This window comes from Myotis lucifugus, unplaced genomic scaffold (genome assembly GCF_000147115.1).
Source record: "Myotis lucifugus unplaced genomic scaffold, Myoluc2.0 scaffold_300, whole genome shotgun sequence".
NCBI lineage: Eukaryota > Metazoa > Chordata > Mammalia > Chiroptera > Vespertilionidae > Myotis > Myotis lucifugus.
The window spans coordinates 1,153,994-1,179,165 of NW_005871348.1; the positions used below are offsets into that span (position 1 = coordinate 1,153,994).

The window sequence follows — 25,172 nt, forward strand, 5'->3', positions numbered from 1 at the left end:
CTCTCTGGACAGCAGCACTGGCTCATTTCTGACCTAATTAGAAACTATGCTGCTTTACAAAAGGAGACAGGCAGAGGCACAGTGGTCTTTAGAAGACTGTTCTATCTGAAGCCTCAACTGGGCCTTGGGTTAACCTCTATTTCTCTCATAGCTATGACTCAACTAGTTATTTTTGGCTGAGATTCCCACTGCATTTCAGATTCTGATGTTGAAAAACAAAACAACAAAACTCTTTACAAACCTTATGTTTCCTCTTGCCTTTATTGGAAACTTTTTCTGACGCTTGTTTCTGAGCCTCTCTTGTGTGCTTCTCTGGCACATTTTTCTTTTCCCCCTTCGGTGGCTCTGTTTCTTTGTAAGGCTTTCCTGGTATTCTAGTCAAGAGATTCAGGTCAATCTTCACAATAAGTGGATACCTATCATCAGGCTCACTGAGGGGTGAAAGAAGTTCCTTCTCTTCCATAGGAGAGAACATTCGTTGCCGAAAAAAGCTATCTTCTTCCTCCACTGAGGAGGGTTTAACGGGAGTCCTATTACTCTCAGGGTACTTAGGAGTTTGTGAGGAAGGAGGAAGGCTCTCGCTTTCATCTGAATCTGAGGATGAGGTATCTGTTTCTATGATTTCCCTTGACTTCTGGGAAGATTTACTTGTTGACTTGTATTTCTTTTTCTCTGCTGAAGGGCGAGGGGAAGATTTGGACTCCTTTTTTATGTTGGGTTTCCTTGAGCCTTTAGTGGCTGCTTTGTGTCTGCTGGAGGGTATGCTGGTAGCCATGTCTACGGGAGTTTCACTTTCTATCTTCAAGCCTCCTCGGGGCTCTTCAGCAGCTGTCTTCTCGGTCTTTTTGGGTTGTTTTTTGCCTACAGTTCTCCTCTGTGTTGTACTGTCACTCTGTGCAGGAGACTTCTGCCTCCCACGCCCACTTTCTGATCCCTTTTGAGCAGTTTTAGAGTCTCGTCCAGGAGTAGCAGAATTTGTTTCTTTAGACCCACCTGGGTCAGTGTAGCTATTCCCAGTGCCCTGTTCTCGGCCTTCCTTTTTATAGCCTTGAGATGATGGGATGTTACTGTCCACAGAAGAAGCTGGTGACACTTTATGTGGATTCACTTTATTCAACCAGTTATCAAGTTGCCATTTGTTTGTTGGTGGTGGTTCAGGCTGAAAAACAGAGAAATAAGTAAGCTTTTTTTCTACACTGAAGCTTTCTCCCTCCTTTACAATCTCAGGAAGAGGAAAAACACAATGCCTAATGCCTCAAAGGTTATTTGTTTTTTCATAGTTCTGTGTGAACCAAGGTATAGGGCAGAATATTGCCTATCACATCTAAATACCTGAATGAGAAGATATAAGCTGAATTATATATATATATATATAGCCTTTAAATATTAAGTATTCCTATCAGGAATCCATCTTTAAAGGCAAAATTTTAAAAGATCATATAGTAACCAGAAAGTAAACAAATGATGTAGGTACCAACACAGATTTTTAATCACATTATATCAACCTACAATAAAATTATACTATAAGACTCTTTTTATCTATAATGACTACAATAACATAAATTAACATGTTAAGACACAAAAATAAAGACCAAACCAAAAAAAATCCAATATTTTCATGACCTGAAATATGACCTCAAGTAATTCCTAACTAGACCAAATGTTTGTTCAAATAAAAAGAAAACTGAAGTACCTAGTTTTCCTACAAGATAGTTCAATTTCTTTTTGTCAGAATAGGTAACCTACTTTCCTTCACCTTTTATATTGGAGTCAGGTTTCAACAGGCATCACCAGGGGCCTTGAGAGGGCCTATGGAAAATACCCCTGCCTCCCTCTCACCTCAGGAGATGCACTCTGAGATGGCTCATTTGCCTCACTGTCACTGGAACTACTTTCACTCTCTGAGTCAGATCCAGAGCTGCTTTCAGATCCACTGTGGCTGCTAGAATCATCCCTGGAGTTATCTGCTCCTTCACTATTATGGTGTGAAGGTTCAGAGTTACTAAAAGAGATAAAACATATAAATGACCAAACATTTCTTTTCTTTTTTACAATGACAACAGGAAAACATTCAAATCTGACAACCAATTTTAAGAAATAAAAGAATGCCTACCTTCCTGGTGTACTCCTTGGCATTGTCTTGTCACAATCCTAAAATTAAAACATGAGAAGAAATCCATGAACGAAAAAATGGCACTCCATCTACTTAATATGAACAATATCTGAAAGTTTCATAAAAAAAAAAACTGGTTGCTCTAATGTATGCATCAATGTTTACTTAACACAACATACTGTTTTAAGTTAAAGAACAACTAATTACAGTGGGGCCTTGACTTATGAGTGTCCCGACTAACAAGTTTTTTGAGATACCAGCTGTCTCTCAGTCGATTTTTTGCATTGAGTTGACAGTCTCAAACGAATTAAACTCGTAAGTCAAGGCCCCACTGTACCAGGATAAGAGGAAAAGCTTTGTTAACAGTTCTTGTCAACAATCTCATGCTTCATGAGTATGTTCTGATCCCTGATAAGTATTAAGAAAAAGCCAAGTTTTTGCCCTGGCCGGGTAGTTCCGTTTGTTGGAACGTGGTCTCACACACCAAAAGGTTTCAGATTTGATTCCCGGTCAGAGCACATGCCTAGGTTTCAGGTTTGATCCCAGGTTGGGGAGCATATGGGAAGGCAATGGATGGATGTTTCTCTCTCTAAAATCATTAAAAATATATCCTTGGGTGAGAATTAAACAACAACAAAATTTTTTTAATGGAGGTGTAAAGACAGAGCAGAAAAGTACAACATTCCAATGTTAGAAAGCAGAATGTATTCTTAAATTAGAATTCTTATTAAAAAAACAATGAAAACAAATACTGTATGAGACTGGCAAAATCACGTAGTAGTAGACACACCTGTTCCCCATCACTGTCTTCACTGCTGCTTAGCTTTAAGTCATCTTTTAACATACTAGAGGGAAAAGGCAGAGAGGGTTATTATTTTTGGAACAGTTTATCATGGCATACCAGAGTATTAAATATCTACTAAGAATTCTACAAATAATCACTGTGGTAGCCAAATAGTCAATTGAAAAACAAAGAAAAGAATCAGTAAGTCTTATTCTGTCTGGTTTGGTTCATATTCAGAGTAATAATTGAGAAATAAGTAATTTAAAATTTCAGAAACTCCAACTTTTCCATAAGTAATATATTCATTTTTCTTTTCTAATTAAACAAAAGCCACCTTCTAGAAACTCTTATACTCACTTTTGTTAACTCTAATTTTTCTCTAATTGCATACACACACACACACATTATTTATTAAAACAAATTATCATACTCATACCCAACAGTCCACTAGAGAGATATAGCTACTAAAAAGAAGGAAGATAAAATAGAAGCACCAGCAATTCTCTTTCATTGTCCATAATGTTCCATAAAGAGATTTGTACAATTGGGTAATTGTGTAAACCAGAACACAAAAGTCAAAGTTCTAGTTCATAAATGCTTCACTATGAAAGATGAGTGTCCTGTATAAGAAGTAACGATTATGGGTAAGAAACTTGGCTATACCATAAAAATGACCATGTAGATGTTAAAAATAAACTCTAGGTTCCAAATCTTCCTTGATTAAAATTCAAATAAATTTAGAAAACAAAAAGACATATTTTTTCTTAAGGCCATAACATCAAAATTAAAATCTGAGCCCAGTTGGCATAATTCAGTGGTTGAGTGTTGACCTATGAACCAGGTCACGGTTTGATTCCCAGTCAGGGCACATGACCGGGTTGCAGGCTTGATCCCTCGTGTGAGGTGTGCAATAGTTAGCTGATCTATGATTCTCATCATTGATGTTTCTATCTCTCTCCCTCTCTCTTCCTCTCTGAAATCAATATATTAAAAAAAAATTAAAATGTGAGAAAACTCCTTGTCTTTTTACAGAAGAGGAAAAATTAATACAAAGATTAGGGAGAATTACAACTGGAAAAAAGTTTTAATTTTTCATTACTAGTAGTTCCATTACTTTTCTTAAAATTTTATGACAGTCTCCAATCAGTGGGAGAAAAATTTTTTACTCTAATAACTACTTACACTTTCCCCTCAAAGCTTAACCTGAGTTTCTAAATCTGACCCCAAATTCTGATTATCACATAAAAAAATAGAAACAAAGTTAGCAGATGATAATAGAAGTAAGTGTTTTAAGACTGGCCCAATTAAATGGGACAGAAAAAGTTTTCTTTTGGACAAGGGCTTAGTGCATTTCTATGACTGATTTCCTCTAAGCAAATAACTTACTTTGAATTCCCCTCAGCCTTTATAATTTAATAATGCAGCTCAATGAACCTATTCACATGTGAACATGTCAAAGTTTTTACCAGACTAATCAAGGTCCCGCTTGCTTTTCCCTCAGTAACCCAAAGTGACATGCACATATATGGTAAGCCCCCATTAGTTCTTTGCATATAAAAAGGTATGATAAATAGGAATATAACTTGAATTCTTCAGCAGTGAAGTGGGACTTGTTGCATTCATATATTTTCATTCTTACTCAGGTCTCATCATGGTCATCTGAAGAGGCTGAGATTATTAATATAAATTGTGGTTATGGCATAGAGCTGACACTATTTCTGGCCACAGTTTCTTTAGAACTTTTTTTTATTCACACAAATGACTTGTTGTCTCAGGAATTCATTTTTTTCAATTTAAATTCTTTATTGTTTAAAGTATTACATAAGTCACCTTTTTTCCCCATTGACCTCTACCCAGCCACTCCCATCCCCCAGCACATGCCCTCACCCCCCTACTATCTGCGTCCATTGGAGGAGTTCATTCTGGAATTTATTATCATCTAATACACTATCCTATTAAATTTTGATGTTTTCTCCAGGTTCTGCCTACAAAATGAAAGTAGGGAAACTTAATAACAGTTCAAACTACGTTGTTTTAATATTCTACATTTAGAGGTTAAATGGAGGGCCTACTAAGAAGAATCCTGTCTTTTTTAATGTCTTCTTTATTAAAAACAAATTATCAGCACACACTCAGCACATTACACACATGCCTAAGAGATGGAAATAAAACCTGTAATCTCAGAGGTGATTAGAGCAGAGGTGAGCAAACTATGGCCCACAAACCAAATCCAGACCACCACCTATTTATAAAGAAAGGTTTATAGAATGCAGCCATGGACTACGTTCATCAACACCCATGATCTGTGGCAGCTTTCATGCTATGATAGCAGAGCTGAATAGTTGACACGGAGACCATCTGGACCTTAAAACCTAAATGCCTAAATATTTCACTCTCTGGCCCTTTACATAAAAGTTTGCCAAACCCTGCCTTAAAAGATTAAGTACATATTTCTAAGTATTGTTCTAAATATCCAGATACTACATGCAGACGTTTAGCAAAAAAGACAAACATTAAACTTATTAAGCAATAAACTTACGATTTAGACTGATGCCCATTTGAGGTTTTAGAAGAAGGATTATATCTTTCTAGAATAAAAAGAAGGCAGAAATCAGCAACTGAACTAGGGCTATTTAGATTATAAAATATCAAAATACCTTCAAGGAAATATAAATCAAAATAACAAGATATAATTCTTCATTCATCAAATTTGTAACACTTTAAAGTCCAATAATATGAGATACTAGTGGAAATAGGCATGTTCATATGCTGTTGGTAGAACTATAAACTCACGCAATCTTTTTGGAGGGTAATCTGGTAATATCTAATCAATACTGTTAAATGCACATATCCACTAACTTAGCAATTATGATAAAAGAAATTTACCTTGCACGTATATCTAGAGGAATACATAAATATAAACACATACATGGATGTTTATTATAGTATAGTTTGTAACAGCAAAATCTGGAAACAAATGTCCCTCAAGAAGGGACTAGTTAAACAAATTATGGTACTTTCATACAATATAAACACAATTTTAATGCTAAAAAGAATGAACTAGAGCTTTATACTGATACAAAAACAGCTCTAAAATAAATTAAGTGAACAACACAGGTAATAAAGAGTAGGTGCAGCTTATGATCCCATTTGCCAATAGTTAGCTTTGGGGAGAGACAATGGGGGTTGAGGGTAGAACTAAGAATGAGATATTCTTAAAAGATTTTAAGAGAGAAAATGTAAATTCTCTGCTCTATTTTCTATATAATCACAATGTCAGGTCCCTTTTTCCTATAACTACAGCTTTAACACTGAAATAAGAAATAGATACATAAACTTTGTTAACATTAAAAGGGATATTCTTCTAGTTTCGACTTTAAGATCACTAAAGATAACACAGTAAGTATCAAAAGTTCCATATTTTTAGCTCCCAAAATAGCTTATTACTATAGTATAAATCTATCTTACTTAAGAAGGTATTGCTCTTGACAAAAAGAATCTTTGTTTTGTTACAGAACTATATAATGAAGCCTAGACATTTGCTACAGTTTGTGACCTTACCCTAACCTTACCCCCAGCCATCAGATCTTGGGACCATGCTTGAATTCCCTAAGGCAGGGGTGGGCAGCCTCTGGCACGCGTGCCAAACATGGCACGCCAATAACTTTTGCTGGCACGCGAAACCCTCTCTTATAATCTTCCGTTTATAATTTTTTTCTTAATATCGACTTTTTTATTTTTCAAATAAATTCAGTGTGGGTGCATCTTAGATAAATAAATAATTTTACATAACAAGTTATCTTAAAGACCATAGACATGGATTGACGAGAGAGGGGAAGAGCAATTTCTATGCCTCTGCCTTAACTCTCCCTGCCTTCCTAGATCCGACCAGTGTTTTGGTTTCATCCACATACGCTTGTGAATCTTTGTTCTCAGTGATGAATTTTGTTAAGTCTCATAATAGGAGTAGCCTGACGGATGAAAGTAGTAGTTCATGCATATCTCTGAAGTTCACGAAATATAAACCTGATGTAAAATCTCTGTCATCAGTGATGCAGCAGCAAAAGTCCCACTGATAATATCAAACGGAGTCATAAAGTTTTCTGTCGGACTATCAGTGTACATGTATACATTAAAAAATAAATGTATTTTTCATCATCATATACTGTTTTTGTCGCTCGAATGAATTTTATTATTTCTTCAAGGTTCTTCACATACGTACACTTTAAGAGATATCAAGTAGGCGTAACATGTTCTCAAAGAATTAGGGTTGGCCGAAACCGGTTTGGCTCAGTGGATAGAGCGTCGGCCTGCGGACTGGAGGGTCCCAGGTTCGATTCCGGTCAAGGGCATGTACCTGGGTTGCGGGCACATCCCCAGTAGGAGAAGTGCAGGAGGCAGCTGATCGATGTTTCTCTCTCATCGATGTTTCTGACTCACTATCTCCCTCCCTTCCTCTCTGTAAAAAATCAATAAAATACGTTTAAAAAAAAAAAAGAATTAGGGTTGGCACGCAGAAGAAATTTGAGTCAGAGATTTTGCTGGTTTTGGCACACACTCACAAAAAGGTTGCCCACCCCTGCCCTAAGGCTATCTTCCTCTCAAGTTGCTCTGAGAGGCCGAGAGAGTAGGTGGAGGAGGATTGTGTAGCAGACCGCAGACTTTATTCCCAGACAAAAAGAATAAATAAAAATACAAATAGGAGAAGAGCCATTATAAGCTACAGTGACCCTATGGAATTTTGCTATCATAGAACCAAGTATCTTCATGAAGAAAATGGAAAGACAGAATGGCTCTTGGTTTTATAAGGTGTCAATCAAATTGAATTCATGAACTTTGTAGTTCAAGTACTTAGTAATAAAAAGTTTTGATCTCCAATGATCCATAATTCTTCATTTTTTAAGCATATCAAGATTCAATTGAACCCATTACTAATCATCAGATGATAAAATTGGGATAAGATATGCAAAAAATTATTTAAGCAATATATGCTGTACCATGAGAAAGGAAAAGTTCAAGAAAACCAAAAGTAAAAGAAATACTCACTTTGTTCTCCAGGGCCAAAGTTGGATTGCTGAGTCTCCTATAATAAATGGGATATAAATTATATAGTAACATTATATGAAAAAGTTTCATTAGTGAAAAATGCTTCAAATTAAATTATTCAATTCTAGCTAATTCAATGAAAAAGTATGTTGAGTTCCTAAGAATACATAAAAGAAACACAAAAGAATTTAATGATTCCATCTGATCAGCCTCAGCAATTTTGTAGTCAATAATGCACTTTCCCAGAGCTTAATACAGAAAGCAACCTAATAGTGTTTCTTTAGCATTCATTTCTTTCAGCAGCATCCATGATACCCATATCCTAATTTAGAGGCCTGGAAAAGCAAATGATTTAAATTTAAGATTCTTGATCTTAAGAAAGTGTTTATTTTATTTTTCTTTTTAAAAAGGTAATACCAAAGACTGTATACTAGGGTGAAAATAGCTATACAACCTATACAATCTCAAAATATACCACTTTTACAGACTAAAAAACCCTACATGGTATTCCCATGTAATTTTATTCCCTTCCCCTCTCTGCTTCCAGAATCTTACAATTAGCAACTTGAAGAAACTGTCATGTACTTATTTATATGCCCTATACTCACACAGTACCAAGTACTCAGGAAGCACCAGTAAAAAGGAAGCCAAAATGTCACTGTCATTGAAACACAAGTTTCCAAACTCAACTTTCACGATCAGAATAGCTGTCTCACATGTGTAAATTATCCATTTTTCTAGGTTAAGTCTGGGGTACATCATATAGTGCTGAAATCACATAAACATCCCTAAATGCCTATTTAAAATAAGCATAATTGCCCAGCCGGTGTGGCTAAGTGGTTGAACATCAACCTATGAACCAGGAGATCACAGCTCGATTCTGGTTGGAGCACACAGGTTGTGGGCTCAATCCCCAATAGGGGGGTGTGTAAGAGGCAGCTGATCAATGATTCTCTCTCATCATTGATGTTTCTTTATCTCTCTCTGCCTCCCTGCCTCTCTCTGAAATCAATAAAAACATATCTTAAAAAAATAAATTAAATAAGCACAATCTTCCTTTAATGACATAATTATCTGTGAAATAAAAATCCAAACAGTATGAAACCTAAAATATAGTTTTGCTATTAAAAAAAAGTTATAAAAAACCTACATCTGTGGTCAACTGATAGTCAAGAAGGGTACCAAGACCATCTAATAGTGAAAGAAGAATCTTTTCAACAAATGGTACTGGGACAACTGAACAGTCATATGCAAAAGAATGAAGTAGGATGCTTACTTCAGATAATATTTTTAAAAAATAAATTAAATCAAAGATCTAAATTTAAAAGCTAAAACTACAAAACTCTTAGAAGATAATGTAGTGCCAAATCTTAATGACTTTAGATTTGGCAAAGAATTTTTACATATGATACCAAAAGCACAAGACACAAACCAGATAAATTAGACTTCATCAAAATTAAGAACTTTTGTGCTTCAAAAGACACTATCAAGAAAGTACAAGACAACCCACAGAATGGGGAGAAAATATTTGCAAATCATATTATCTGATGAGACTGACATCTACAATATATAAAGAGCTCTTACCACTTAATGGTAAAAATACAAATAATCTAACTTTCTTGGTTCCTCACTTCCAAGATGACCAAGAATAGAAGGAACAACAGTCATGCCAAAAAAGGACACAGGCATGTGCAGCCTATTCATGGCATTAACTGCACCTGATACATGCCCAAGGACCAGGCCATTAAGAAGTTCTTCATTCAGTCAGGATGACTCAGCAGTTGAGCATCAACCTATGAACCAGGAGGTCATGGTTCGATTCCCAGTCAGGGAATATGCCCGAGTTGTGGGCTTGATCTCCAGTGTGGGTGTGCAGGAGGGAGCTGATCAATGATTCTCTATCACTGATGTGCTCTCTCTCTCTTCCTCTCTGAAATCAAATAAAAATATATTTTAAAAATTAATTAAATTTAAAAGAAGTTAGTCATTCAAAATATAGTAGAGGCCATAGATGTTAGGGACATTTCCAAAGCGAGTGTCTTTGATGCTTACTAGTATGTGCTTCCCAAGCTGTATGTAAAACTACATTACTGTGTGAATTATGCCATTCACAGCAAGGTAATCAGGAATCAGTCTCATGAAACCCAGAAGAACCAAACACCCTCACCCCAATTTAGACTTGCGAGTGCTGCCCTGTGACCTCCACCAAGGCCTACGTATGGAGCTAAGCCCTTAAGGACTAAAGAAAAGTTATCTGGGAAAAAATAAAATGGAAATTATATGTAAAAAAAAAAAAAAGGACAACTCAATTGAAAAATGGGCAAAGGATCTAAATATATATTTCCCCAAGAAAGATATTCAGATGGCCAGTAAGCACATGAAAAGATGTTGTTTGACATCATTTCTCATCAGGAGAAATACAAATCAAACCCACAATGCGATAGATACCACTTCATACTCACTAGGATGACTAGAATAATAAAGACAGATAAGTGCTGTCAAGGATATGGAGAAATTGAAAGCCTAGTGGGAATGTAAAACGGGGTAGCTAGCTACTTTGGGAAACATTCTGGCAGTTCCTTAAATCATTAAATATAGAGTTACTATATGAGCAAGCAAAATGAAAACATGACCACGAAAAACTTGCACCCAAATGTTTACAGTAACATTATTCATAATAGCCTAAAGCTTGAAACAACCCAGATGTCCTTCAACTGATGAATGTATACAAATCGTGATATATGTTATACAATAAAATATTATTTGGCCATAAAAAGGAATGAAGTACTGATACAAGTTACAACTTGGAAGAACCTTGAAAACATTTTGCTAGGTGAAAGAATCCAGGTGTAAAAGACCACATACGGTATAATTCCATTTATATGAAATGTCCAGAAAAGGAAAATCTTGAGGTAGAGTAGATTAGTGCTTGTGTAGGGCTGGCAGGGGACAGAAGAAAAGGAGGTAATAGCTAAAGAGTAGAGAATTTCTTTTTTGGGTGATGAAAATGTTCTGAAATTGTAGTGATGGTTGTAGCACATGTCTATAAATATACTCAAAACCATTTAATTGTATACTTCAAATGGGCAAATTGCATGGTATGTGAATTATATCTCAATAAAGTTATAAAAACTTATAAATAAAGCAGTGTCCAGAAGGTTACTCCTGTGAACTGCATCAAAAATGAAAAGAATTGTTCAACCAGTGTGGCTAAGTGGTTGAGTGTTAACCTATGAACCAGGAGGTCACGGTTCAATTCAATTCCTAGTTAGGGCACAAGTCCAGGTTGTGGGCTTAGTCCCTGGAGAGGTGCATGCAGGAGGCAGCTGATCAATGATTTTCTCTCACCATTGATGTTTCTATCTCTCCCTCTCATTTCATCTCTGAAATCAATAAAAATATACATTTTAAAAAATGAAAAGAATCCTCCATTCCATTGAACTGCTAATTTACCTAAGTGGTCTAAAAATTAATAGCCCAAGCTTTTAAGTAATTTCTGACTCCTTTCCCTCACGTCCCACAATAGCTAGTCAGTCACCAAGTGCTACTGGATTCTATCTTCAAAACATCTACTAAGTGTAACACTATCTCCTCTCCATGCAAAGATTTCATTCAGGTCCTCATCTACAATGGCTACCTAATGCATCTACCTGACTCCAGTCTTTCTTCTTTTCTTCTTCAGTCAACTACAGCCTCTAGCTAACCTTTCTAAAGTTCAAGTCTTAGTATGTGACATCATTACTCTCCTATTTTTCCTTTTTTTAAAAATTGATTTGAGGGACGGAGAAGAGGGAGGGAGGGAGGGAGGGAGGGAGGGAGGGAAGGAGGGAGGAAGGAAGGAAGGAAGGGAGGGAGGGAGGGAGGGAGGGAGGGAGGGAGGGAGGGAGGGAAGAGGAGGAAAGGAAGGGAGGGAGGGAAGATCTGTTGCTCCACCCATTCATGCATTTACTGGTGGATTCCTGCACATGCCCTGACCAGGGATAGAACTCGCAACCCTGGCACATAGGGATGAGGTTCCACCCGAGCCACCCAGCCAAGGCTCTCCTATTTTTCATAGAGCCTCTAATGCAAAGGTGAGGAATCTATTCTTTGCCAAGGGCCATTTGGATATTTATAACATCATCTGCAGGCTATACAAAATTATCAACTTAAAAATTAGCCTGCTATATTTGGTCAAACATTTAATTCACCCCTTAATGCCTTGGCAGGTCCAGATCAAATGATTTCGTGGGCCTTATACGGTCTGCAGGCAGGATGTTCCCCACCCCTGCTCTAATGGATGAAACACAAACTCTCTGGCATGACATTCACTCACATCTAAGTACTGGAAAAATAGAATGATAAGCAAAAACAAACAAGGGCCTTGTCCTCATGGAGCTTAACACCCATCTGAATAATGTCAATGACTATCTTTGCAACTACTCATGAAAATATAGGTAAATTAGAAATTATGAAAGCATAAGGAAGGGCAAATACAAACACATTATTAGTCCAGAAGGAAGAGTGGTGAGAAATGAGACTCAAGACCCGAGAAGCTGGATTACATATCTTGTAGATGTTACAGATCATATTAAAGATTTGTGTGTGTGCATTTTCTAATGAGCAGAAGAATTATACAATGACAAATACAATGACAAATGCATGCTGGGAAGATCAGTCTTGCTATTAAGAAGTGGAGAATAGCTTTGGAAAAACTAGAATGAAGTAATGATATTAGGAGATTACTCCAGTGGTCCAAGTAGATGATTACAACTTAAACAAATTGGTATTCAAGCTTTTTTGTTCATGCACTCCCCATCACTAAGAAATTTTTGCATTTTTATCTCCAAAATATGTACAGTTGATCCTTGAAAAACATGGGTTTGAACTACATGCATCCACTTAATAGGCAGATTGAAAAAAAATCCTCATATAAGGATCAACTGTATATTTTATTATTAATTTTGATATATATAACTAAAATATTGAAATTTTAAAGGGCTCAGAAAAAAAGAATAAATAATATTTTAGATTAACTTTAAAATTATACTTATTAATGGCAATAATACTTTTCCTACACACACAAAATAGTACTTCAAAGGTGTAACACTAACATTGGCTTATTGAGGGGTGGAGGTAGGTAGATAGGTAGAAGAGGATAAAAGGTGGATAAATGGTGATTGATGGAAGGAGACCTGACTTTGGGTGTTGAACACACAATACAATGATGTATTATAGAAACCCACACTTGAAACCTGTAGGAAGCGGCTATAGGGTTAAGCCTCGGACTGACCCGTTGACAAAGCCACAAACAAGTCCCAGCTTAGAGGGCACAGCCCTGTTAGCATAATTAGGCTTGACCTTATGACTCTCCCTAGATCTTATCTGGGTAGCTAATGGGCTGAGGGAGATGTAGCAAGTGCTGCCAAAACAAGTGAAACTCACAAGAACATTATAACTATGGTGACCACTACCTTGTTTACCTCTGGCTATAAAAAAAAAAAAGGCTCAGCTTGCTGTCTGGATCTCTCTCTGTGGCCTCAGCCAGGCACAGGAAGATCCACCAGACCCAGCTTATTCTCTTTGTCTGTCTTTTCTACATCCTTCACCGCCCCCCCCTCAGGCTCAACCAAACCCTTGGCTGTGCTGGCCTGGCACAGAAACCTATGTAATTTTATTAATCAATGTAACTTTAATAAACATTTTTAAATGGCTTATTTTGATGTTTGGCTTCATTGGATATTGCAAAGACACTGCTACACAAATAAAAGAATTGCAAAAGTAAAACTAATTGCTATACTTACTAAGTCATGATACCAAATTTCAATCCTATACCTTAATTATGCAAAAGTTTCTATTGAAATTAAGCTAGATTACCAATGTTCACTGATATAAATATTTTTAGAGAAAACAAAAAGATTCCATTTTAATATTTTTAGCAAATAGGTTCAAAATCCACTGAAATTAGAAAATTATGTTTCCAAGTCTTGAAAGTTTGCACATATAAAGTCCTAATAGTTTCTGTCAACAATAAAAAATATATAGTAATGACATTCATTGTTAAAACATCATCTCTACCCTGAAAGGACAAGAGGGTTTATTATTTTTAAAAAATGTTATGAAATGATTTAGCATATTTGGGACTTGTGTGTGAGGGAAAGAAGAGAAAGGGGGCTAGAAGGGGGAGGTAGGGAGAGGGAGAGGGGGAGAGAAAAAGAGAAAAAGGTGTTAACTCATTTTTAAGTGAGATAACTAGGGTAAAAAATAACCAGTGAACTTCTTCCTCTTTGAAAAAATATTCAGAAGTGTCACATAGATTCTCCATGAAAAAAGGAGACAGGAGTGGGGAGGAAGGAAAAGAAATTATACTTTAGGATTTGTTTTTCTAATATATATATATATATATATATTTGATTTCAGAGGGGAAACTTGCACGGCCCCTACTGGTGATCAATCCTGCAACCCGAACATATGCCATTCATAGGTGGATGCTAAATCTCTAAGCTATGCTGGCTGGGCTATTTTTCTGTTTTATCTTTCCTTGAGTGGTGCACAAAATAGTACCTGGCTCTTCAAATATTTTATAACTGAAAAAGAATCTAACAAATATCATAAAGAGACTAACATAAGCACCTGTATTACCATCCATTATAGCTAACTGTACACTGCATAATTTATTTCAATATATGTGTCCTGAAGCTTCAGCTCTGCTTTTTTTTTTTTTAAATATATTTTATTTATTTTTTACAGAGAGGAAGGGATAGGGATAGAGAGTTAGAAACATCGATGAGAGAGAAACATCGATCAGCTGCCTCCTGCACACCTCCCACTGGGGATATGCCCACAACCAAGGTACATGCCCTTGACCGGAATCGAACCTAGGACCTTTCAGTCTGCAGGCTGATGCTCTATCCACTGAACCAAACTGGTTAGGGCTCAGCTCTGCTTATTAAGCTTGTTTCAATAGTTTCCTGACAAAGAAATGCATTTTAGTATATTCTGTTTTCTCTCTTAACATGATTTCAGTCATTTTCACAGAAGCAGAAAGACCAAATTTTTGGACAAAGGTATAGACAGTAGTTCTCAACCTTCCTAATGCCTCCACCCTTTAATACAGTTCCTCATGTTGTGGTGACCCCCAACCATAAAATTATTTTCGTTGCTACTTCATGACTGTAATTTTGCTACTGTAAACAATATGTAATTACATATGTGTTTTCCGATGGTCCTTAGGCGACCCCTGTGAAAGAGTCGTTTGACCCCCAAAGGGGTCGCGACCCACAGGTTGAGAACTGCTGGTATAGAACATTGGGGGCAACCTCAAAAGAGATTTTAATAAAATTTTACTAAATTTTGATGTATAAGAACAGAACTGAATTATCACATAACTCAAAATATCACTGAGTATAAATTGTGATGCTTGCATAATTTCATTACAATTTTGTAAGTACATTATACACAAAAAGCAAGGTTAGAGATATAAATGCATATTCATATTGATAATGTAGGTCTGTTTATGGCATACTTGTTTCTGCTTTGTACCATGGCAGATAAAGAGTTCATAGTAGGAGAAAGAAAATAAAAACGCTGCCATTTTCTTGTGTGCTCAGAAATGCATTTTATTAGAGAAACCAAGATGGCGGCATAGGTAAACACCGGAGTTTGCTGCCTCGAACAACCACTTCAAAAATACAACTAAAAGACGGAACGGACATCATCCAGAACCACAGGAAGACTGGCTGAGTGGAAGTTCTACAACTAGGAGGAAAGAGAAAAGCATACCGAGGCTCAGAGGAGGCGCAGTGCTGAAGTAAAATACTAAGGTTCGAAGTGCATGCGGAGCGGGCTGGCTGCTGAGGGCGCGGTTGTCGTTTTCAATCGGGAGGGAGTCTCAGGCTCTGAGCTCCAGTTCCGGGCGAGTCTCTAGGGACCAGACTCATACGGGAGAAGCGGGACTGTCTGGCATTGCTCAGAACCCTAGGGCAGCTTTCTCTCCGTGGGGCTTGCAGCGATTACTGGGACACTGAGAAGCAGAACCTCTGAGGGCAAGACTGAGAGCAGCCATAATTGCTAACCCCGCCCTGTTGATCCCATGGGACCCGCCCCGCCCAAGCCCTGCAGGGAGACTTTTGCTGGATAGCCTCAGGCAAAGGCTAGATTAGCACCTCCCTAGAGATCCAGGAGCCAGGAAGCCCAGAGGTCAGAGTGGAACCATCCAGTTTGCAGCTCCGTGGAACCATAAAAGACACACTCGGGGGCAGACTCAGTGAGCACCAAAGCCCCATGGAAGCAAGTCTAGCCCCAGAGGGGTGTCTCCAGCACAGAAGTTCTCCCACTGCAGACACAGCTGATTCTCACGGCCAATTGGCCTGGAGGTCAATTCCTCACAGTGATAACTACAACAATCAAGGCTTAACTACAACAAGACTGTGCACAAAGCCCATAAGGGAGTGCACCAAGAGTGTCTACCTCAGGTAATTGGGACACTTAGTACAGAAAGGCACTCTATCGACACAGCGAAGCATAAAAAATGCCGAGACAAAGAAACAGGACACAAACGACAGAATTGGAGGAAAGCAAAATGTTGGATATAGAGTTCAAAATCACACTTTTAAGGTCTTTAAAGAACTGTCTAGAAGCCGCCGATAAATTTAATAAGGCCCTCGAAAAGACTGGTGAGACCGCCGATAAATGTAGTGAGATCCTCAAGAAATCTAATGAGACCCTCGATGTTGTGATAAAGGACCAACTAGAAATTAAGCATACACTTACTGAAATAAAGAACATTATACAGACTCCCAACAGCAGACCAGAGGATCGCAAGAATCAAGTCAAAGATTTGAAATACGAAGAAGCAAAAAACACCCAACTGGAAAAGCAAAATGAAAAAAGAATCCAAAAATACGAAGATAGTGTAAGGAGCCTCTGGGACAGCTTCAAGCGTACCAACATCCGAATTATAGGGGTGCCAGAAGATGAGAAAGAGCAAGATATTGAAAACCTATTTGAAGAAATAATGACAGAAAACTTCCCCTACCTGGTGAAAGGAATAGACTTCCAAGTCCAGGAAGCGCAGAGAACCCCAAACAAAAGGAACCCAAAGAGGACCACACCAAGACACATCATAATTAAAATGCCAAGAGCAAAAGACAAAGAGAGAATCCTAAAAGCAGCAAGAGAAAGAAAATCAGTTACCCACAAGGGAGTACCCATACGACTGTCAGCTGATTTCTCAACAGAAACTTTGCAGGCCAGAAGGGAGTGGCAAGAAATATTCAAAGTGATGAATACCAAGAACCTACAACCAAGACTACTTTATCCAGCAAAGCTATCATTCAGAAGTGAAGGCCAGATAAAGAGCTTCACAGATAAGGAAAAGCTAAAGGAGTTCATCACCACCAAACCAGTATTATATGAAATGCTGAAAGGTATCCTTTAAGAAGAGGAAGAAGAAGAAAAAGGTAAAGATACAAATTATGAACAACAAATACACATCTATCAACAAGTGAATCTAAAAATCAAGTGAATAAATAATCTGATGAACAGTATGAACTGGTGATTGTAATAGAATCAGGGACATAGAATGGGAATGGACTGACTATTCTTGGGGCGGGGGAAAGGGGTGTGGGGGTGAGTGAAGAGATTAGACAATAATCATGCACCTATGGATGAGGACAGTGGGTGGGGAGTGAGGGCGGAGGGTGGGGTGGGAACTGGGTGGAGGGGAGTTATGGTGGGAAAAAAGAGTAACTAATGTAATAATCTGAACAATAAAGATTTAATTTAAAAAAAAAAAGAAATGCATTTTATTGTTATTTTCATTCAGTAGTTTCACTGTAGTTATTTTTTAAGCCATGTGTGCATTAGTGAAGATTGTTGAATTAAGACCAGTTAATGTAATTTGTAAATAATCTTAACCAAGCCACACTTAAAATTGCAATATGCCACAGCTAATAGCAAATGAATGTGAGCAATTCTATCAACTTTTCCATATTGAGAAGACCTAAACTCTTGGAATACCTCACATGCCAGAAATAACACAACACATACTAAACTTTGTGAGTTGCAGATAAAACATTATTTAGGAAGAAAATTATAACACTAAAAGCATATATTAGAAAGTGAGAAAGATCTCAAATCAATGACGTTAGTTTCTGCTTTAAGAATTTTTTTTAATAGAGCACACTGAACCAAAAGAAAACAAAAAGGTGATAAATATCAGAGTGGAAATCAATGCAATAAAAGAGAAAAACAATAGAGATAAAAAAAAAGTTTTTAAAGATCTATAAAACTGACAAATCCCTAACCAGAGGAAAGAGAAGAAATAAATTACCAATAACCAGAATAAGAAATATAAAAAGTATAAGGGAATATTATAAAAACCTACACCAATAAATTTGATGTCTTTGACAATCAGTAGATAAAATGGACAAATTCCTTGAAAGACACAAACTATCAAAGCACATTCAAGGAGAAGTAGATAACATGACTAGCTCTACATCTATCAAATAAATGTAATTTTTACTTAAAAACTGTCCTACAAAGAAAGCTCAACAGTCAAAGGGTTTCACTGGTGAATTTTAATAAATGGTCAAGGAAGAAGTAATATCAATTTTATACAAACTATTCCAGAAAATTGAGGAGAAAGTTATGTCCCAACTCACTCTATGACATCAGAATTACTCTGATACCAAAACCAGACACAGATATAAATACAACAAATTACAGACCAATATCCCTCAGGAATACAGATATAAAAATTCTTTTAAAAAAAAGTTTTTGAAAATCAAATTCAAAACTACATAAGGCAGAGTGAAGTTTTTTAACCAGAAATGTAATATTGATTTAAAAATTTTAAATAACTGAGGTAGCTCACATGTTACAGATCAAAAATGGGAAACTCCTGCCCTAGCCGGTTTGGCTTAGTGGATAGAGCGTCGACCTGCGGACTAAAGGGTCACAGGTTCGATTCCGGTCAAGGGCTTGATCCCCAGGGGGAGCGTGCAGGAGGCAGCCAATCAATGATTTTCTCTCATCATTGATGTCTCTATCTCTCTCTCCCTCTTTCTTCCTCTCTGAAATTAAATATTTTAAAAAATGGGAAAATCCTTTTATATCAATAGAGTCAACAAAACATTCAACAGACTCCAAAATTCATTCTTTTTAAAAAATAAGTTTTTATTGATTTTCAGAGAGAGGGAGGGAGAGGGATAGACAGAAACATCCATGACAGAGAATCATCTATCGGCTGCTTCCTACACACCCCCTAATGGGGATCAAGCCGGAACCTGAGCATGTGCCCTGACCAGGAATTAATAATTCAACAAAGAACAAGTGTTGGCAAGAATGTGGAGAAAAGGGAAACATCATGCACTGTTGGTGGGAATGCAGATCCATACAGCCACTATGAAAAACAGTATGTAGGTTCCTAAAAAATTTTTAAATGGGACTGCCTTATGATCCAGCAATTCCACTTCTGGGTATATATCTGAAGAAACCAGAACACTAACTGGAAAGAGTATATGTACCCCTATGTTCATTACAGTTTTATTTACAGCCAAGATATGAAAGCAACCCAAGTGCCCATCAATAGACAAGTGGATATAAAAGCTGTAGTACATATATAACAATGGAATATTACTCGGGCATATGAAAGAATGAAATCTTAGCATTTGTGAGAGCATGGATGGACCCAGAGAGCATTATGCTAAGTGAAATAAGTCAGACATTGAAAGACAAATACATTGGAAGACATTGAAGTACAATATGGTAGTCAGTGGGTGCAATATGGTAGTAAAGTACAGCATAGGGAATATAGTCAATAATAGTGTAATAACTATGTAGATGGGCATATGAAATGCCAAGAGATCACTTTGTAAAGTGTATGATTGTCTAACCACTATGCTGTACATCTAAAACTAATCTACACTAATAAGACAGAAAGATGCAAATTGACCATACATTCGTAACGCCCCACAGCCAATCAGGAGTGAGTATGTAAATTAACCCAACAAAGATGGCGGGTTAATCTGCATATGCAGGCGGGAGTGGCCGGGGGCGGGGCGGCCGCTTGCGTGCACGCCGGCGACAAGCGGCCTGGGTCCCGGGGACAGGCGTCCTCAGGACCCAGGCTGCTCTGAGCCTGTAGGCCCGCGCATAGGCCCGGAGCGCCCAGGGTCCCGGAACGACCCCGGCCACTCCGGGCCTACGTGCGCAGGAACTGAGTGGCTGGGGGTGGTACGGGAACGTCCCCTGCAGTGAGTGAGCAGACAACAGGGCCCTGCTTGCCCCTGGCCGTGGCAGCAAGGGGCAAGCAGTCCCTCGCAGTGAGCGAGCAGACAGCAGGGCCCTGCTTGCCCCTGGCTGTGGCAGCAAGGGGCAAAGCAGTTCCCCGCAGGGCCCCCACAAAGAGCAGACACCATGGCCTGCGGTAGCATCAAGCAGGCAGGTCCGCAGAGAGCAGAGAACCACAGAAAGCAGGCCTAAGCCGTCAGTAGGACATCCCCTGAGGGCTCCCAGATTGGAGAGGGTGCAGGTCGGGCTGAGGGACCCTCCCCTCCCCCGTGCATGAATTTCGTGCACCGGGCCCCTAGTATAAAATAATACTGAATGTAAACTACAATTGAAAAATAAAAAAGGAAAATAAAAATACTTTTTTAAATATAGGAAATAATGTATTGTGAGGTTTATGACATATAATTAAGTAGCATGTATGATAAAAGCACAGGTAATAAAAGGAGGAAATTCAAGTTATACTGTTGTAAGGCATTAGGCTGTATGTGAAATGACCCATTACTGAAAAGTAACTGTGGGTACTGTGGCCATGCAGCCTAGGGTACTGGATAGTAATTGTGATATGGTAAACCCTAGAGCGATCACACAAAACAGTTCTGGAAGGCTCACATTTTCTGATTTCAAACTTACTACAAAGATGTAGTAATCAAGACAACAGTATTGGCATAAAGATAGACAAACAGATCAATGAAACAAAATTGAGAGTCCACAAAAACACACATTATGGTCAACTGATTATCCACAAGGGTGTAAAGATAATTCAATGGGGAAAGAATAGGGTTTTCAACAAATGGTGGAGAGACAACTGGACATGCCCATGTAAAAGAATGAAGTTGGATCCCTGACACTAAACACAAAAACTAACTCAAAATGGATCGAAGACCTAAATGTAAGATTTAAAACTATAAAACTCTTAGAAGAAAGTATGTGTAAATATTTGTTACCTTGGATCATACAATGGTTTCTTAGCTCTGACACCAAAAACACAAACAAAAAATTGATAAACTGGACTTCATCAAAATTAAAAATTTTTGTGCTTTAAAGAATACCATCAAGAAAGTAAAAAAAAAAAAAAAAAAAAAAAAAAAAAAGGAGAAAAGAAAGTAAAAATATCCCAAAGCATGGGAGAAAAACTTTGCAAATCATATGTATGATAAGGGACTGACTCTAAAATATATAAAGAAAAAAATAAAGAACTCCTACAACTTAATAATAAAAAGACAACCCAATTTAAAAATCAGCAAAATATCTGGATACATCTCCAAATAAGATATACAAAGGGCAATAAGGCCATGAAAATATTCTCAGCATCATTAACCATCAGAGAAATAAATATCAATACCACAGTGACATACCAATTTGCACCTACTAAAATAGCTATAATCAAAAAGAAAGTAACAAGCTAGCTGGCCAGGATGTGGAGAAATTCAAACTCTCATCAACTGCTAGTGGGTTATGTAAAATGGACCAGCCACTTTGGAAAATTATCAGACAGTTCCTCATATATTAAACACAGAGTTACCATATGACCTAGCATTTCTACTCCCGGGTATATAAACAAGGGAATTAAAAACATATGTCTACAAAAATATTTACAGCAGTATTTGCCTTAATAGCAAAAAACTGAAAACAACCCAAATGTCAATTGAACAGTTAAACAAAATATGATATATCCATACAATAAAATATACTCAGCCATAAAAAGAATGAAGTACTGACACATGCTATAACATACATGAGCCTTGAAAATATCATGCTAGGTGAAAGATCCAGTCATAAGACTATATATTGTATGATTTCATTTACATAAAATACCCAGAATAGATGAATCTATAGAACTATAATTTAAGATTAGTGGTTGCCTAGGGTTGGGGGGTGAAGAATGGTTGGAGGCTATAGAAGGGTAACTGCTAACTCCCTTTAGTAGGGTTTCTTTTTGGGGTGATGAAAATGTTCTGAAATAATTGTCTTGATGGTTGCACAACTCTGAATATACTAAAAAACAGTAAATAGTACATCTTAAATGGATGAACTGCCCTCCTGCAGTGGTTCAGTGGTTGAACGCCGACCTATGAACCAGGAGGTCACTTTTTGATTCCCGGTTAGGGCACATGCCCAGATTGCAGGCTTGATCCCCAGTAGGGGGGCGTGCAGGAGGCAGGCGATCAATGATTCTCATCATTGATGTTTCTATCTCTCCCTCTCCCTTCCTCTTTGAAATCAATAAAAATATATTTAAATGGATGAACTGAATGGCATGTATATTATATCTCAATAAAACTGTTATCCTCAAAAAGAAAAAGTAGGTATTAACTATAACTATAAACTTATATTCAAAATCTTCTAATAAACTCAAGCTGTAATTTTATAATTAAAAAGAGGCATAGCTATTAAATAACACAAGAAATAGAATAAAAGAAAGCTGTAGTATCTATATGAATATCAAAATAGACTTTGAAACAAGCATTAATACCAAATATAAAGAGGGACATCTCATAATGTAAAAAAAGGACAAATTCATCAGAAAGACACAGCAATTCTAAATGTTATGTACTACTTGACAAAGCTGCAAAATACATGAACTAAAAACACACAAAACAGAAAGAGGAAACAGATCAGCAAAAACAGATGAAGATGTCAACACTCTCCTTTCAGTAAAGAGTAGACAATAGTTAAATATAGATTACTTTATCTAACTGATATATATAACCATATTGTATCTAGTGCACATGAAACAGTCACCAAGAGAGATCATATACTTGGCCATAAACATTTAATTTTAAAAGGACTGAAATTATACAGCATATATTGTTTGAAAAGAATGTAAATAAATTATAAATCAATGAATAAAATGATATCTGGAAAATTCTTAAGTATTTGAAAATAAAACCACATATTTCTGAATAACCCATGGGTCAGAAAAGTCACATAGGAAATATTTTGCAATGAATAATTAAAACGTAATATATCATAATTTGTGAGATACAACTAAAGCAGACCTTAAAGGAAAATTGGTAGTTTTAAATACTTAAAACAAGAAATGTTTACAATCTATGATCTAAGTTTCCACCTTAAGAAGTTAGAAGTGGCTCTCCCTCCTGGAGCATGCCCTTCCCCCGACCCCCCAGGCATGTTACCATTAGCTTCCAAACTCAAACTCCAAGGGCCCTGCCTTTACCTCCATAATTTGTCTCCTAAGCCCATTTCTTCTAGAAATTACATCTTCTACCTCTGCAATTTACCAAATAAATGTTCTCTTACAGTTTGGGTCTTGGCTCTGAATTCTTTCCTAGTCAGAACTCAAGTACCAAGGTTGCTGAATCCAGGTTTGGTCTGACCCCACCAGTTCCTGTTGCTCTGCACGGTTCCTGTCGCTCTGCACGTAACATAATGGTGTCTACCTGGATTGTTCTTACAGTGACTCAGATGGTTTCATCACTGTTGTATTTCAGCTCCAGGCCCACATAAGCAACAAAACCAGCAACTGCTGACGTTAGGACCAGCTACTTTGAATAATTAACTCTTGACCTGGTGGCCAATCAATCAGTGGAGACCACAACCCTGTAAGGACACACCTGGAAAGCTGCTTAATAGTCTATTAAGATCTTCCCTTAGAACAGTGGTTCTCAACCTTGGCTGCACATTAGAATCACCTGGGAATCTTTTTAAAATCCTGATTTCTGGCCTCATCCTCCAGAAATTCTGTTTCTTTGTTATGGGGTGAGGCCACAACATTAGTAACAAAGAAACAATTTCCGGGGGATGAGGCCCAGAAATCAGGATTTTAAAAAGATTCCCAGGTGATTCTAATGTGCAGCCAAGGTTGAGAACCACTGCCTTAGGACTTCCTATAAATCTTGACCCTTAAAACCTTTAGGAGGACCCAGTGAGCTCTCTTACCCCCTTCACTCTCCCTCCCTGAGGCGTGTTACCATTAGCTTCCTCACTCTCAAGCTCCAAGGGCCCTTCTTTTACCTCCATACTCGTTTTCTAAGCCCATTTCTTCTAGAAATTACTTATTTTACCTCTGTGATTTACCAAAAAAAGTCCTCTTAAAAAAAGTTAAAAGAAAAGCAAATAAAACCCATTATAAGTAGAAAGAATCACCATAAAAGCAAAATAAAAGAAATAGAAAACTGAGAGAACCTAAGATGATTCTTGGAAATGATTGATAAAACTGATAAACCTCTAGCTAGAATGATCAAAGAAAACAGAAAGAGAGAAAATACAAATCACTAATATCAGGGGGAAAAGACTTCACTACAGATCCCATAGACACTTAAAGAATAAGTATACACCTATCTACACTAATAAAAGAGAAAAATGGTAATTGGCGTACGACCGCTACCCTTCCCATTGGCTAATCAGCATATCCTTATGCAAATTAACTGTCAGCCAAGATGGCGGCCGGCAGCCAGGCAGCTGGAAGCGAACGTGAGGCTTGCTTGCTCCAGTGACTGCAGACTCCAACGTTCCCCGCCTGACTTGCCGGCCTCTGAGCTGGCAATTTGAAACATTCTAACAAATATAGCCGGCTGTGATCTCAGAGCTGAAGAACGGCAAACAAACCAGCAGCAGAAGCCTCAGAGCTAGAGCCAGAGCTAAAGCTGGCCCAGAAGAAAAAAAAAAAAGAAAAAAAGGAGTGGTTGGGAGCTTCAGTCAAAACCGCCAGCCTGAAAGCAGCCCTCAGCCCCTCACCCAGACTGGCCAGGCACCCCAGTGGGGACCCCCACCCTGAAGGGTGTGTGACCAGCTGCAAACAGCCATCATCTCCTCATCCAGGCTGGCCAGGCACCCCAGTGGGGACCCCCACCCTGATCCAGGACACCTTTCAGGGCAAACCAGCCGGCCCCCAGGCCTCTATCCTATATAGTAAAAGGTATATGCCTCCCAGCACAGATCAGTGGAGCGCGAGCTTCTGGCACCTAGATCAGCATGACAGGTGCAGCGCCAACC

At 37.8% G+C, this 25,172-nt stretch overlaps 1 protein-coding gene and 1 pseudogene across 3 annotated transcripts in view; one reads left to right on the plus strand and one right to left on the minus strand.

Annotated features, from left to right (window-relative positions):
* The window catches only part of AFF4 (AF4/FMR2 family member 4), an 85,583-nt gene that overhangs the window by 23,593 nt on the left and 36,818 nt on the right, over nucleotides 1-25,172 (minus strand). For all 3 annotated transcript variants that reach the window (XR_002832006.1, XM_006100167.3, XM_006100168.3), the window contains 6 exons: nucleotides 7,944-7,980; nucleotides 5,437-5,485; nucleotides 2,904-2,958; nucleotides 2,114-2,151; nucleotides 1,840-2,002; nucleotides 242-1,159 (listed from right to left, as the gene is read on the minus strand). Coding sequence is in view for 2 of the 3 variants with exons in the window: in XM_006100167.3 (XP_006100229.1) it covers nucleotides 242-1,159; nucleotides 1,840-2,002; nucleotides 2,114-2,151; nucleotides 2,904-2,958; nucleotides 5,437-5,485; nucleotides 7,944-7,980 (1,260 nt within the window). In the remaining variant the exon portion in view is untranslated. The remainder of the gene's footprint in view (nucleotides 1-241; nucleotides 1,160-1,839; nucleotides 2,003-2,113; nucleotides 2,152-2,903; nucleotides 2,959-5,436; nucleotides 5,486-7,943; nucleotides 7,981-25,172) is intronic.
* LOC111828210 lies at nucleotides 9,582-10,211 on the plus strand (annotated as a pseudogene).